The sequence below is a fragment of the Nerophis lumbriciformis genome, linkage group LG04 (genome assembly GCF_033978685.3).
Source record: "Nerophis lumbriciformis linkage group LG04, RoL_Nlum_v2.1, whole genome shotgun sequence".
NCBI classification, from domain to species: domain Eukaryota; kingdom Metazoa; phylum Chordata; class Actinopteri; order Syngnathiformes; family Syngnathidae; genus Nerophis; species Nerophis lumbriciformis.
This window is the reverse complement of record NC_084551.2, coordinates 50,217,673-50,232,500: the sequence shown is the minus strand read 5'-3', so window position 1 is coordinate 50,232,500 and position 14,828 is coordinate 50,217,673. Positions and strand designations below refer to the sequence as shown.

General features: G+C 38.9%; 3 protein-coding genes across 12 annotated transcripts in view; all 3 read left to right on the top strand.

Moving 5' to 3' along the window:
- The window catches only part of pkdc (protein kinase-like domain containing), a 7,461-nt gene extending 5,377 nt beyond the window's left edge, over positions 1-2,084 (top strand). For both annotated transcript variants that reach the window (XM_061945926.2, XM_061945918.2), the window contains exon 3: positions 589-2,084. In XM_061945926.2, the coding sequence (XP_061801910.1) occupies positions 589-1,180 (592 nt within the window). In that variant the 3' untranslated portion in view covers positions 1,181-2,084. The remainder of the gene's footprint in view (positions 1-588) is intronic.
- Positions 2,085-5,423: 3,339 nt separating this feature from the next.
- LOC133612378 (uncharacterized) lies at positions 5,424-10,611 on the top strand. Of its 8 annotated transcripts, XR_012050384.1 has the most exons (14): positions 5,444-5,727; positions 6,799-6,885; positions 6,982-7,102; positions 7,190-7,330; positions 7,416-7,737; positions 7,835-8,037; positions 8,136-8,295; positions 8,419-8,525; positions 9,336-9,422; positions 9,808-9,879; positions 10,013-10,078; positions 10,168-10,233; positions 10,323-10,397; positions 10,503-10,611. XR_012050384.1 is itself a non-coding variant. In XM_072913048.1 (13 exons), exons 6-8 carry the CDS (start codon positions 7,849-7,851, stop codon positions 8,502-8,504), a joined length of 435 nt encoding a protein of 144 aa, XP_072769149.1. In that variant the 5' UTR covers positions 5,448-5,727; positions 6,799-6,885; positions 6,982-7,102; positions 7,190-7,330; positions 7,416-7,737; positions 7,835-7,848; the 3' UTR covers positions 8,505-8,525; positions 9,336-9,422; positions 10,013-10,078; positions 10,168-10,233; positions 10,323-10,397; positions 10,503-10,611. The 8 variants fall into 8 exon arrangements, 3 of the variants coding, with proteins under 3 accessions (XP_072769148.1, XP_072769147.1, XP_072769149.1); XR_012050381.1 differs by having other exon boundaries at positions 5,443-5,727; positions 9,336-9,879; XR_012050382.1 differs by having other exon boundaries at positions 9,808-10,078.
- A 1,187-nt stretch (positions 10,612-11,798) lies between these two features.
- The window catches only part of herpud2 (HERPUD family member 2), a 55,628-nt gene continuing 52,598 nt past the window's right edge, over positions 11,799-14,828 (top strand). For both annotated transcript variants that reach the window (XM_061956730.2, XM_061956722.2), the window contains exon 1: positions 11,799-11,917. The gene's annotated coding sequence lies outside the window, so the exon portion shown is untranslated. The remainder of the gene's footprint in view (positions 11,918-14,828) is intronic.

Genomic DNA, 14,828 nt, shown 5'->3' with positions numbered 1-14,828 from the left:
GCTGTAATATTTTTGTTTTGAAAAGTCACTGTGACTGATAGAAAAGTGATGGTTTTAGCAACATTTTAACCTGTCTGAATGCTAATAATCATTTTGTGTCGGGGGGGCGAAGCCTGAACCCCCCACCAGGATTTTGTCCTGGACCTACCGGGGCCTGCAACCCCTGGACCCTGGCTACTAGGTTTTTCTGATTTCAAAAGTTGGCAGGTATGTATATATATATATATATATATATATATATATATATATATATATATATATATATATATATATATATATAGTACAGACCAAAAGTTTGGACACACCTTCTCATTTCATTTCAATTGTAGATTGTCACTGAAGGCATCACAACTATGATTGAACACATGTGGAGTTATGTACTTAACAAAAAAAGGTGAAATAACTGAAAACATGTTTTATATTCTAGTTTCTTCAAAATAGCCACCCTTTGCTCTGATTACTGCTTTGCACACTCTTGGCATTCTCTCGATGAGCTTCAAGAGGTAGTCTACATAAAATAGTAATAGTATTTAGTAGTACTGTACTGATAGGACAGATTTTATTTGATGTGTTTTGTTGTCTTTGCAGAACCAGCGTGAAGGATAAAGAGATGCGGGCGTGTCTCAGCTGGCTGGCCCACTTCCACGCTCTTTTCCTGGGCGTGGCACCGGCGGGCTTGTGGGCGGTGGGCACCTACTGGCACCTGGAGACCCGCCCTGACGAGCTGGAGGCAATGGATGATGCCAAGCTCAGGGTGGCCGCCGGCGACATCGACAGGACCCTCAGCGGGTGTCGTTTCCAGACGCTGGTGCACGGCGACGCCAAGTTGGCCAATTTCTGCTTCTCCCGCAGCGGACAGGAAGTGGCGGCGGTGGACTTCCAGTACGTCGGCGGTGGCTGCGGCATTAAAGACGTGGTGTACTTTTTAGGGAGCTGCATGGAGGAGAAGGAGTGTGACAAGAAGGTTCCGGGCCTGCTGGAGCATTATTTCTCCGAGTTAAAAGTATCTGTGAGCAAAGACGTGGACTTTGCGGCGTTAGAGGAGGAGTGGAGGGAGATGTTTGCATTTGCCTGGACCGACTTTCATCGTTTCCTGCTGGGATGGATGCCGGGACACTGGAAGATCAACAGGTACAGCAAACAACTCACTAAGGATGTCCTGCACAAGCTGAAGCTTTGACAAGCAGAAACGCCAAACTTTACTCCACTTTGAACATTTTCATTTGACACTTCCAGCAAAAACATTCATTGACATAAAAGTCAAGTATGTGCATTAATACACTCCTAAATGAAGATGTATTACAAACATCGGACATTTTCCGAAAATGTATAATACGAGCTGGTGTGACCTTTATGCTGTCACTTATCGCTGTGCCGTACACACCCCTCGCACGTGCACATACGGTACACAAAATTAGTCCGAGAAAAGTAGCTAACAATTGACAGTCATGCTGTTGTTATAATAGAACAGGGGAGTCCAAAGTGCAGCCCGGGGGTCATTTGTGGCTCGCAGCTAATTTTTTTACGGCCTGCAGCACATTCTAATAATACTGTTAAAAAATGTTTTATTACAACACTAATTTAAAAAGTGGATTAAAACGGCAAACAGGTGAAATATAATAAGGAAAAGTTGCAATGTTGACTTTAATAACACAAAGCTGCCATGCAGACTGTTTTTTCTTTTTTACACTGTCATTGCTCAAAAATAATAGTGACTCAAAATCACTGTTGTTATGAATTATTGACCTATTTAAGGCTCCAATTAATTCACATGAAATATCCCGCTATGAAAAATTTGGGGGGGAATTTTTGCATATTTTGTTTTTGCCAGGTTTTCTTTGGCAAAAAGGGCATACAAAAACAAATAAAAGAACACAATTGATAGAGCTGAAGTTGATCTCGACATTAAAGCGTTGAAAAAAGAAAAGAAAAGAGTATGCCTTATTTTTAACACTTTTAATGGGTAGGGCCGTTTTGCCCCCCCCCAAGATTATTTTGTGGGATTTGGTTTTTGTTTTTTTGGAAAAAACTGTGATTGCTCAAAAATAATGAGTGAACAAATAAATGGTGTTTTGAATTATTGACCTGTTTAAGGCTTCAATTACTTCACATAAAATATTCCACTTAAGTTTTTTGGGGGGGAAATATTGCATAGTTCATATTTTTGACAAAAAGGCATAAAACATGAAAAAAAATGTCAACATATATATATATATTTATACACACACACATGTATATATGAATATATATATATATATATATATATTTATACAAACACACATGTATATATCAATCAATCAATCAATGTTTATTTATATAGCCCTAAATCACAAGTGTCTCAAAGGGCTGCACAAGCCACAACGACCAAGTGTCTCAAAGGGCTGCACAAGCCACAACGACATCCTCGGTACAGAGCCCACATAAGGGCAAGGAAAAACTCACCCCAGTGGGACGTCGATGTAATGACTATGAGAAACCTTGGAAAGGACCGCATATGTGGGTAACCCCCCCCCCCCCCCCCCCCCCCCCCCCCTCAGAGACCGAATGCAATGGATGTCGAGTGGGTCTAACATAATATTGTGAGAGTACAGTCCATAGTGGATCCAGCATAACAGTAAGAGTCCAGTCCACAGTGGGGTCAGCAGGCGAGTGGTCCACCCCGGGTCCCGACCGCGGACAGCCAGCACCCCATCCATGGCCACAGGACCTGTGTGTCTCCCCCTCCACAAGGGATAGGGGGGAGCAGAGGAGAAAAGAAAAGAAACGGCAGATCAACTGGTCTAAAAAAAAAGGGGGCTATTCAAAGGCTAGAGTATACAAATGAGTTTTAAGATGGGACTTAAATGCTTCTACTGAGGTAGCATCTCTAACTGTTACCGGGAGGGCATTCCATAGTACTGGAGCCCGAATAGAAAATGCTCTGTAGCCCGCAGACTTTTTTTGGGCTCTGGGAATCACTAATAAGCCGGAGTTCTTTGAACGCAGATTTCTTGCCGGGACATATGGTACAATACAATCGACAAGATAAGATGGAGCTAGACTGTGTAGTATTTTATACGTAAGTAGTAAAACCTTAAAGTCACATCTTAAGTGCACAGGAAGCCAGTGCAGGTAATTCAATATATATATAAATATATACACACACACATGTATATATGAATATATATATATATAGATATATACACACACACAAGTATATATGAATATATATATATATATATATATATATAGATATACGTGTTTGTGTGTGTGTGTATATATATATATATATATATATATATATATATATATACTGTATATATATATATATATATACACACACATGTGTATATCTATATATATATTTATATATGCATACATGCATTATGTATATACATTAAATGTATGTATATATATATATATATATATATATATAAATAAATCACATATATATATATTTTATTCATATTCATCATTGCAACATTATATATATATATATATATGTATATATATATATATGTGTGTATGTATGTATGTGTGTGTGTATATATATATATATATATATCAATATATCAATATATATCAATCTCCTGATGATTGAGGGTACCCCCCCCTCATGAAACAGGCCTGTAGAGATGAAATAGTCTTGTGATTTTTTCCCCACACATACATATATATATATATATATATATATATATATATATATATATATATATATGTATATATATATATTCAGAAAATGTCAAAAACTTGTTAGCAAAAAAATTTCATTTCAGATATTTAATCTGTTTGTCATGACTAAATTATTTATATTTCAAATTACAAAGGTTTGGGGTGTATGTCATTGTAAATATAACTTATATATCCGCTATAATAACCTGCTAACAAGATCGGAATGTATTTCAAATATATGTCACTATTTACAGCATAATCCTTTTAATAAGCAAACAATAATCGCCTTTTTAGGAAAAAATATATAGCCATAATAATATTTGCATTTGCACTGACTTTACATATCAAATATAATTAAAACAGATGCATTGGATTCAAATTAACATATAGTCTCTGATAGTACTGTAATTGTCTCTCACTTCAGTGCAATATTACTTTACTGTAATAATTGTCTTCTTGTTTTTTATTTTCCATTAATGAAAAGAAAATTCAATGACCAAAACATACACTGACGCTGAACACTATTACCCAGGTAACACCTAACGTTAGCGTAACGTTACTGTATGGTTCTCGTTTGGTTATGCAAGATGAGAACATTCTAAGAACATTCTCAGAACATATCAAAACCTATGACACACAAAATATTTGCCTGCAATGGAAACAGCAACCGTTAGGCTTTTCAAAGTGTTTTTTTTCCGCAAATTTACTTTATATACATTATGTAGTAACGTTTCCCTAACGTTCCGCGAACGTGTTGTGTTTTTCGAGTAATCTGACGCGCATGCGCGTAGAATCTTCCCTAAGACAAAGAAGGACTACCAAGCTCGACGACGTACGCTCGACAACGCTGCAAATTCCAGAATCCCGATAAATCAGGCAATTGCATTGATCACATGTAAGTAGATAGAAAGAGTGAAATACGAAGCACGTTTTTTTGTAACAATTTCTACCCTATGTAACAGAGTTAAAATACACCTTTGTTATTTATTATATTTTGTTTGTGTATTTTATCTCCAAATAGTTATCTTGTCTGCTCGTCTATGAGAGGGCGGTTTGATATCTTTTTGTCCCTCCTGAGCTCCTGTAGTTCTCCTGGGTTGTGTAGCCCCTCCCTTCTCCCCTCACAGAAAAGTTCCACATGTTGAAGGTGAGTCTTGCTCGGACGGTCCCACCGACCTTTTCCTTGTTTTTCGGTAGAAATTAGGTCTTTAATTAATGAATGTGTGTACCAAGAATGTGAATATGTTTACCTGTGTTGTCCTTTAGTTTTAAGTTCAGATTACAGGTAACATTACATCGCTAACATTGGCGCCAAACGGCCGCTCTTTGTTGTATGAGACTTGTTCAGTGTGTGCGTGCGTGCGTGTGTGAGACTTGTTAAGTGTGTGCGTGCGTGCGTGCGTGTGTGAGACTTGTTCAGTGCGTGCGTGCGTGCGTGTGTGCCTACATGTGTCGGTAATGAGACTTGTTCAGTGCGTGCGTGTGTGTGCCTACTAGTGTAGGTAATGAGACTTGTTCAGTGTGTGTGTGCGTGCGTGCGTGTTTGTGTGTGCGTACGTATGTGTGTGTGCTTACGTGCGTAGGTAACAGTGTTATTCTGTGTGTTTAGGCGTAAGCCAAAGAAAGACGGGATTGTCTGATTGTCGCCCGCAGGTTTGTGGTTTTATTTTATTTCCTAAGGTGTTAACTATAGCAAATGTTGCATGTTTTGTTCTGCCACGGAATGGCGCTTAGAATATACATTTCAATATTTTACAGACTGTTTGTATCTGTCTTTTTCATTGTAAATGGTTAAAGATGTATATGTGACAGAAAAGTTCCACATGTTGAGGGCGTAAGCCAAAGAAAGACGGGATACCGACATTGTCTGATTGTCGCCCGCAGGTTGGAAGAAAAATAAATGAAGCTGAGAACAGTGGAAAAGTCTCATTGTGCCGACCCAGAACAGTTACACTGGTGCCGTGAACCTTCGGATCTTCAGATCGGCTTGATGCTCGTCGCCGCGGATGCTGCGCTGCTGACCTGATCTACGGTTGATGATTATTGTGTGGTCGGATCTCAAAACAGTGTGTTTGGGTACAGTGATCTATATATATTTTTTTCTTTCTCTTTTTTTTTCTCTCCCTCTTTTATTTTCAGTGGGTCGGTAACTTTCGGTAGTACATTATTTTTGTGCTAAAACACGTCTTATTTTTTTTCCGAGTCCGTTTGTTCCGGTATAATTACACAACGCAAGTACATATCATTATTGGCATCACGATGGATAAGTTTGTTACCCCTGTGTTATCAAGAGGTAGGGGGATTTTGTGTTCTGATTTCACTAATAGTAGGGAGGTGGGGCATTCCAGCATTGTAGCTGATGGGTGTACAAATAAGGGGTTGGGTCGAGGTTTGCTGTTCACTCCTGTTGACGAGTCCATGAGGGAGACACCTCACACTTCCACACCCAACAGTGATGTAGATGCCATCCACCACCTCACTGACATGGTAGGGCAGTTAGGTGCCCAAATTGGTGAATCCATTGTTGAAAAGCTAATGTCAGCTGGTGTTGTGAATATGCAGAGTGACTGTCAGAGTAGTCCTGCTGTGCAGAACACACACAATGGAGTTAGCAAGCATGATCTCCAGCATTTGACAGTTCAAGTTAAGTCAGATAAAGACCTCCAGACATTTAGAGGTGACAACACTGACAGGTATTCAGTGCAAGACTGGATTGTTATGACTAAGACTTACCTCAAGAGACACAATGTTATTATAGATGATCAGGCGGAGGAAATCTTGAACCATTTGATGGGCAAAGCCAGGGATGTAGTGCAGATTGCATTGCGTAGTGATCCTGGACTGAATGTTAGACAGAGACCTGAACTAATATACAATATCCTACTCCAGTATTTCAGTGATGCTCCGTCATGTCTCCCTCTTGCTGACTTTTATGCTACTCTGCCCAAGCACAGAGAGAACCCAGTAGACTACTGGATAAGACTGAACAAAGCAGCAGACCTGGCTCTTGAGGGTCTTCACAGACAAGGAAAATAATATATAAATATATTATAAATATATATTATAAATATATTATAATATATAATATATTATAAATAACTCTTTGATGCAGTATTGAAATGGTAATATTATCTGATTGTTTTCCAGATGGCTCCTTCGTATGTGGTCGTTGAGTTCCTTGGTGAACGTTCAGTCGCTGTTGTCCCAACCATATGGACAAAAGATGATGGAAAGGTTATTACTTTTTCTGAAAAGTACTGTGCATAGGCATAATATTGTAGCTTATTATTAATTATGTCATTCATCATGACTGAATTATTTTATCTTCAGAATACCTTCTGCTATTGGCCAAAGCCAAATCCTACCCACTCCAGAATCCGGAGAGCTGAGATTCCTGACAAAGAAGTCTGGGATAGGCTACCAATTCGGGTTTTCAGGAAAACATTGACTGGTAAGGGAATATTGTCAAAGTCATATCATGTATATCTTAAACAACATAATTCATATTGAGTCATCAGCATACTTTGAAATTTTGCAGAAGACTTTGACAAGGCCCTTCAATATGAAAAACAAGCTGAAATGTTTTCGAGCCCAGAGGAAGAAGAAATATCAACCAAACGGAGCCGCATCACCCCTGAACGTTATAGAAACGATGAGGAAGATGTGTTTGATGCTGACGGTTAGTCACTTTTCAAAGACTGTTTACTTACAATACTCAAACACTACTTAGTGGTGCATACATTTTATTGTCTTTGTTGGTTTAGACGAAGAGGAAATTCGGCCAAAAAAGAAGTGCAGAAAAGAGAAATCACAGATCCTCATCCAGGCACCCCCACTGCCAGTGCTCCCACCATTGAACTTTCCAATCTCCAGCAAGTACCAGACCACTTCAGCCAGTACCAGCCAATACTACACCACTCCAAGGCATCCAGGCCGACCTCACAGCCCAGCGAGAAGCAGCACTTACAGGCTCAGTCCAGACAGGAATCATGCATCTAGCTCAAGCCGGTACCAAACCACTCCAGCCAGTATGAGTCAGTACCAGACCACTCCCAAGAAGCAGCAGGAATGCCCTTGAAAGTGAACGTTAGTTGGCTTTTTAACTGTTGATAGGTGGTGTTAAACAGGCTGTTACAACGGGCAGTAATACGAATTACCTCTTTGACTTTTGTTGTCTTTGCAGTTTTCCAGTTAAACATGAAAGTTCAAAAACTAGTTGAGAACCAGGGAGAAATTATGCGCATGCTGAGAGGGCTGGCAGCACAGTCTGTGGGGCCAGAAGCTGTGGATGTTCAAGATCTCATTGAGAAGCCTTTCGAGACTCTTGAGCAGCTTAAGACCTTCAGTGAACAGCTCGACACTGATCTTCTGCTCAGAAAGCAGCTGGTAATTAGTTTTAATTCCCCATTGCAAAATTATTTTGTTTAGTTATCAAAAAACATGTTCTAATCAAGTACAATATTGTTGTTTATTTATTTGTATAGGTGAAAGCTCTTACTGCTCTTGGTGGGCAGAATTTGGCAGACACAGTGAGGACAATGCTGAGGAAAATTGCCACAAACAAAGTCCTGGAGCAGCTTGGTCTCCGTGGAAAGACAGGCAAAGTGGCATTTGAGGACTTGCCCTTTTACAGAATAATAATAAGTAAGTGTTAATAATAGGTTTGCATCTTTGAACATGTTGTATGTATGCTCACAAGGTCGATCTAGCTGTTATTATTACGGTATTTATTCTAAAGGGAATTCTAAATTGTGCTGGTGATTCCAGAGGCATGCAGGGGTGTTCACAAACAGACGACCACAGCTGAAGTAGATTGTGAGCTTGGAGAGGTCCTGAAACTGGCCACTTTTTGAAAGGGAGGTTCAAAGTTTGAGGTACGGAGAATTATGATAAGATATCCCAATTTTGAATTCCATTTTATTGAAGTTCCACTGCATGTTCCACTGCTTTATCTCGACTCGTCTTGATTATTGTAATGCCCTGTATGTTGGCATTAGCCAGGCCTCCCTCGCCCGCCTGCAGCTCGTGCAGAACTCTGCTGCTCGTCTGCTAACACAGACCCGCAGACGTGAGCACATCACCCCTATTTTAGCGTCCCTTCACTGGCTCCCTGTGCGTTACCGAATCAATTTCAAACTCCTTTTATTTGTTTTTAAATGTCTAAACAACCTCGCGCCAACCTATCTCTCCGACCTCCTTCAGCCTTACTGCCCCACCCGATCCTTAAGATCAGCCGATCAGCTGCTGTTGACGGTCCCTGACACAAGGCTGAAGCTTAGAGGTGACAGAGCTTTCGCCGTTGCTGCTCCCAAGCTCTGGAACGACCTACCCCTGAGTGTTAGACAAGCCTCCTCTCTTCCTGTTTTTAAATCTCTCTTAAAAACATACTTTTATTCCATGGCTTTTAACACTGAGTGATATCCATCCTGCAATGGCGCCCCATAATACACCTGCTGTGATCCTGTTTTTATGTTTTTATTAATTCTATTTTAATTATTTATTTTTTATCGTGTTCTGTTTGTGTTGTGTTGTGTTTGCTCGGTACTCGTTTTATCTGTTAACCTGTTCATTGTACAGCACTTTGGCTACCCCTGTGGTAAATTTTAAATGTGCTTTATAAATAAAGTTGATTTGATTTGATTTGATTTGATGTCTTTTGAATTTGCAATTATAACTACTTGCAGGAGAAGAGGAGGAATTAAGAGGAAGCGACGGCGAAGAAGGGCAAAGGGAGGTGTACAAAGGAAATGGACAGTGAGATGAGTGACCAGGTAAATGATAAAGTAATTATGCCAATGTTTTAAATCAATTCATGAAGATCCCAGTTCTGTGTTGAATTTGCAATTATAAACACTCGATTGTATTGTACATATGTCCCGGCAAGAAATCTGCGTTCAAAGAACTCCGGCTTATTATTGATACCCAGAGCCCAAAAAAAGTCCGCGGGCTATAGAGCGTTTTCTATTGGGGCTCCAGTACTATGGAATGCCCTCCCGGTAACAATTAGAGATGCTACCTCAGTAGAAGCATTTAAGTCCCATCTTAAAACTCATTTGTATACTCTAGCCTTTAAATAGACCCCCCTTTTAGACCAGTTGATCTGCCGTTTCTTTTTTCTCCTCTGCTCCCCTCTTCCTTGCATTCGGTCTCCCCTAGAGGGGGGGGTTACCCACATATGCGGTCCTCTCCAAGGTTTCTCATAGTCATTCACATTGACGTCCCACTGGGGTGAGTTTTCCCTTGCCCTTATGTGGGCTTTGTACCGAGGATGTCATTGTGGCTTGTGCAGCCCTTTGAGACACTTGTGATTTAGGGCTATATAAATAAACATTGCTTGATTGATTGATTGAAACACTTGCAGGAAGCGACGGCGAAGAAGGGCAAAGGGAGGTGTACAAAGGAATAGGACAGTGATATGAGTGACCAGGTAAATGATAAAGTAATTATGCCAATATTTTAAATCAATTCATGAAGATCCCAGTTCTGTGTTGAATTTGCAATTATAAACACTTGCAGGAAGCGACGGCGAAGAAGTGCAAAGGGAGGTGTACAAAGGGAATGGACAGTGAGATGAGTGACCAGGTAAATGATAAAGTAATTATGCCAATGTTTTAATTCAATTCATAAAGATCCCAGTTCTGTGTTGAATTTGCAATTATAAATACTTGCAGGAAGTGAAGAAGAAGAAAACAGGGAAAGGGAAAAGAACCAAGCAAACGCCAGTGAGACCAGTGAGCATTGAGCAGGTAAACAAGGAGTAAATTATGCCATGTTTTAATTGAATTCAATTCATCTACATTCCAGTGCTGTCTTTGTTGTATTTGTGAATATCTATAATTATTTACTTCCAGGAAGAGAACCAACAAGAAGGGGCAGGAGTACACTGACGCGCACGACCAAGACCACAGCATTCCATTTCTATTGTATTATAATTATCACTAATAAATAATTATTGTTGAATTTTCTGTTTGAGTGTCAGTCCTGACAAGATAGCACAAAAACAGACGAAAATACCACTGCATTCCATTTCTATTGTATTATAATTATCACTAATAAAGAATTATTGTTGAATTTTCTGTTTGTTATAGTCCTGACAATATAGCACAAAAACAGACGTAAATACCATTGCATTCCATTTCTATTGTATTATAATTATCACTAATAAAGAATTATTGTTGAATTTTGTGTTTGAGTGTTAGTCCTGACAATATAGAGCAAAAACAGACGAAAATAGCATGTTCCTAAACAGTTCCCTAAACGTTCTTGCCAAACGTTCTTGGCTAACGTTCTGCTAACCAAGCAAGAACTCCACAACCTAACGTTCTCTGAACGTTACAAACTAACGTTCCCATAACAATGCCACTACGTTCTCATAACGTTCTCATAACGTTCGCGTGTTACCTAATTCAGAGAGCTAAGGTATTAAAAAAAAAAGAAAAGACAACAATAAATAAAATTGATACTTTATTATATGTTGTGCAATGTATTATCAGTTAATATATAAATAATTCAAACTGCTCTACTATAGTAGTTAATATTATTATAATTTTAAGATTCCGGTACATTCTCTGATACGCTTGTGCGTCTTTTCCCATCTGTCTACGCAGCGTGCTTCGTTATAATTATAATATTTGAAATTATTATTTCTCGATTGTTTGTAAATGTTGCAGTTTATAAATAAAGGTTAATAAAATTTAAAAAAAAGATTCGTGTCAGCTGATAAACCACCATGACGTCACTTCCGCTTCCGTGATAACGCAATTGTAAGAACGACATCTGATATGTTGTTCTATACTGTACAATGTCAATTGATCTATAAAAAGTTAAATTGGTGTGCTGTAAAAAAAAAACAATATTTGGATCATCTTAAGTTTTTGATACATATTCTCATACACTCGTTAGTCATTTCCTAATCTGTCATATCAGCTGATAAACTACCGTGACGTCACTTCCGCTTCCGTGATAACGCAATAATAAGAAATACATCTGATATGTTGGTCTACACTGTACCATGTAAATTAATATATTAAAAAGTCAAATTGGTGTGCTGTAAAAAAGAAAAAACAATATTTGGAATATTTTAAGTTTTTGATACAAGTTCTGATACGCCAGTTCGTCATTTCCTCATCTGTCATCGCTGCGTGCCTCGTGTCAGCTGATAACGCCTAGGTGACGTCATTTCCGCTTCCGTGATTACAACAATAACAAGAAAAAAGGGCCGAGAAGGAGACGAAGACCTGACGACGCGTTCCACTATTTTGAACAGGTATAAAGGTGGACGCGGCCTTAGTGACAGGGCGTGTTAAAGCGAGAGACGTGTTGTCAAAGCGAAAGTGAAAGCGTCTCGTAGGAGCGGGCCAGGCTAACGTTAGCCGCTTAGCTCGCCGAGCTAGCCGTAGCCGCTAAGCTAACGCTGGTAAACATGACAGCTGTTGAACACTCTCACACAAAAACACTATAAATGTTGAATAGTGTGCATATTAAAACTGGTTATTGTAATTTGATATGTTCACGTCGAGATGTGGTGACTGTGTGTAGTTTCGGTCACAACAAAAACTATTTTCGCAAGTTGAATATAATACAGGTTTGTAGAGAGGACGGTAATTAATGTTTTAATAGATTAATATGGCGTGTAGTCCATGTCAACCTTTTTTTTTACAATATAGCTAAACATCAACAACAATACTAGAAGAGGCAATTCCTGGAGGTATTGCGTGTGAATGCTCCAATGCTGAAGTTGAAGTGAAATGCTGACGTATGAATGTAAGAATGGTTTTGAATGTTGGAGAGTTTGAATTTCCAGGGAAACCGGAATTTGGTTTGGAACTTGGGGAAAGTGTTAGTTTGAATGTCCAGGATGAGTGGAATGTGTTGAAGTTGGAATGGTTTGCATAGGTTGAAAAATGTGGGAATTGTGCAACTTGGAAAAATGTCCCATTCATTTCAATGGGAAGTTCCTGGAATTTTGGGAAAAGCGGGATTTTTTTTGAAAATGATTAGGAGCATGGATGTCCTGAATGAGCTGAATTGGTTGGTGTTGGAATTGTTTAAATCGGTCAAAAAATGTTGAATTAGTAACAGTTTGTGATAAGAGAAATTCCTGGAATTTCGGGAAAACCAGGAATTTTTCTAGTTCCTTTACCAACGTGGTTTTTGTCGTAAATATGAGGAGTGTTTTGACGGTGGAACGGTTGGAATGGGTTGAGAAATGTGAAAGGAGTAGTCGAACTTAAGGCTAGGAATATGTTACCAAAAAACGTGAATTCCTGGAAATTTGTTGAATTTGGAAAAATGGTAATTTGAATGGTGGAATTTGTTAAAAGGTGGAATGGGTTGAACAATGTGGGAATTGTGCAACTTGGAAAAATGTCCCATTTATTTCAATGGGAAGTTCCTGGAATTTTGGGAAAAGCGGGATTTTTTTGAAAATGATTAGGAGCATGAATGTCCTGAATGAGCTGAATTGGTTGGTGTTGGAATTGTTTAAATCGGTCAAGAAATGTTGAATTAGTAACAGTTTTTGATAGGGAAATTCCTGGAATTCCGGGAAAACCAGGAATTTTTCTATTTCCTTTACCAACGTGGTTTTTGTCGTAAGTATGAGTGTTTTGACAGTGGGAAGGTTGAGAAATGTGAAAGGATTAGTCTGATTTAAGGCTGGGAATAGGTTACCAAAAAACGGGAATTCCTGGAAATGTGTTTAATGTGGAAAAATGGTAGTTTGAATGGGTTGAATTTGTTAAAGGTGTAATGGGTGGAAAAATGTGGGAATTGTGCAACTTGGAAAAATGTCCCATTCATTTCAATGGGAACTTCCTGGAATTTTGGGAAGAGCGAGATTTTTTGGAAAATGATTAGGAGCATGGATGTCCTGAATGAGCTGAATTGGTTGGTGTTGGAATTGTTTAAATCGGTCAAGAAATGTTGAAGTAGTAACAGTTTTTTTATAGTGAAATTCCTGGAATTTCGGGAAAACCAGGAATTGTTCTAGTTCCTTTACCAACGTGGTTTTTGTCGTAAATATGAGGAGTGTTTTGCCGGTGGAACGATTTAAATGGGTTGAGAAATGTGAAAGGATTAGTCGAACTTAAGGCTGGGAATAGGTTACCAAAAAATGTGAATTCCTGGAAATGTGTTGAATGTGGAAAAATGGTAGTTTGAATGGGTTGAATTTGTTAAAGGTGGAATGGTTTGAATGGGTTCAAAAATGTGTGAATTGTGCATCTTGGAAAAATGTCCCATTCATTTCAATGGGAACTTCCTGGAATTTTGGGAAGAGCGAGATTTTTTTGAAAATGATTAGGAGCATGGATGTCCTGAATGAGCTGAATTGGTTGGTGTTGGAATTGTTTAAATCGGTCAAGAAATGTTGAATTAGTAACAGTCTTTGATAGGGAAATTCCTGGAATTTTGGAAAAACCAGGAATTTTTCTAGTTCCTTTACCAACGTGGTTTTTGTCGTAAATATGAGTGTTTTGACGGTGGAACGGTTGAAATGGGTTGAGAAATGTGAAAGGAGTAGTCGGACTTAAGGCTGGGAATAGGTTACCAAAAAACGGGAACTCCTGGAAATTTGTTGAGTGTGGAAAAATGGTAGTTTGAATGGGTTGAATTTGTTAAAGGTGGAATGGTTTGAATGGGTTGAAAAATGTGGGAATTGTGCAACTAGGAAAAATGTCCCATTCATTTCAAAGGGAACTTCCTGGAATTTTGGGAAGAGCGGGATTTTTTTGAAAATGATTAGGAGCATGGATGTCCTTAATGAGCTGAATTGGTTGGTGTTGGAATTGTTTAAATCGGTCAAGAAATGTTGAATTAGTAACAGTGTTTGATAGAGAATTCCTGGAATTTCGGGAAAACTAGGAATTTTTCTAGTTCCTTTACCAACGTGGTTTTTGTCGTATATATGAGGAGTGTTTTTGACGGTGGAACGGTTTAAATGGGTTGAGAAATGTGAAAGGAGTAGTAGAACTTAAGGCTGGGAATAGGTGACCAAAAAACGTGAAATCCTGGAAATTTGTTGAGTATGGAAAAATGGTAGTTTCAATGGGTTGAATTTGTTAAAGGTGGAATGGGTTGAAAAATGTGGGAATTGTGCAACTTGGAAAAATGTCCCATTCATTTCAATGGGAACTTCCTGGAATTTTGGGAAGAGCGGGATTTTTTTGGAAAATGAT

Excerpts from the sequence above, each read along its gene's own strand:
- LOC133612378 (XM_072913047.1), top strand. The coding sequence starts at position 6,799 with ATGGCTCCTTCGTATGTGGTCGTTGAGTTCCTTGGTGAACGTTCAGTC. Across the intron at positions 7,103-7,189 it reads TTTCAGGAAAACATTGACTG|AAGACTTTGACAAGGCCCTT; the intron begins GTAAGGGAATAT and ends GAAATTTTGCAG. Across the intron at positions 7,331-7,415 it reads AGATGTGTTTGATGCTGACG|ACGAAGAGGAAATTCGGCCA; the intron begins GTTAGTCACTTT and ends TTGTTGGTTTAG.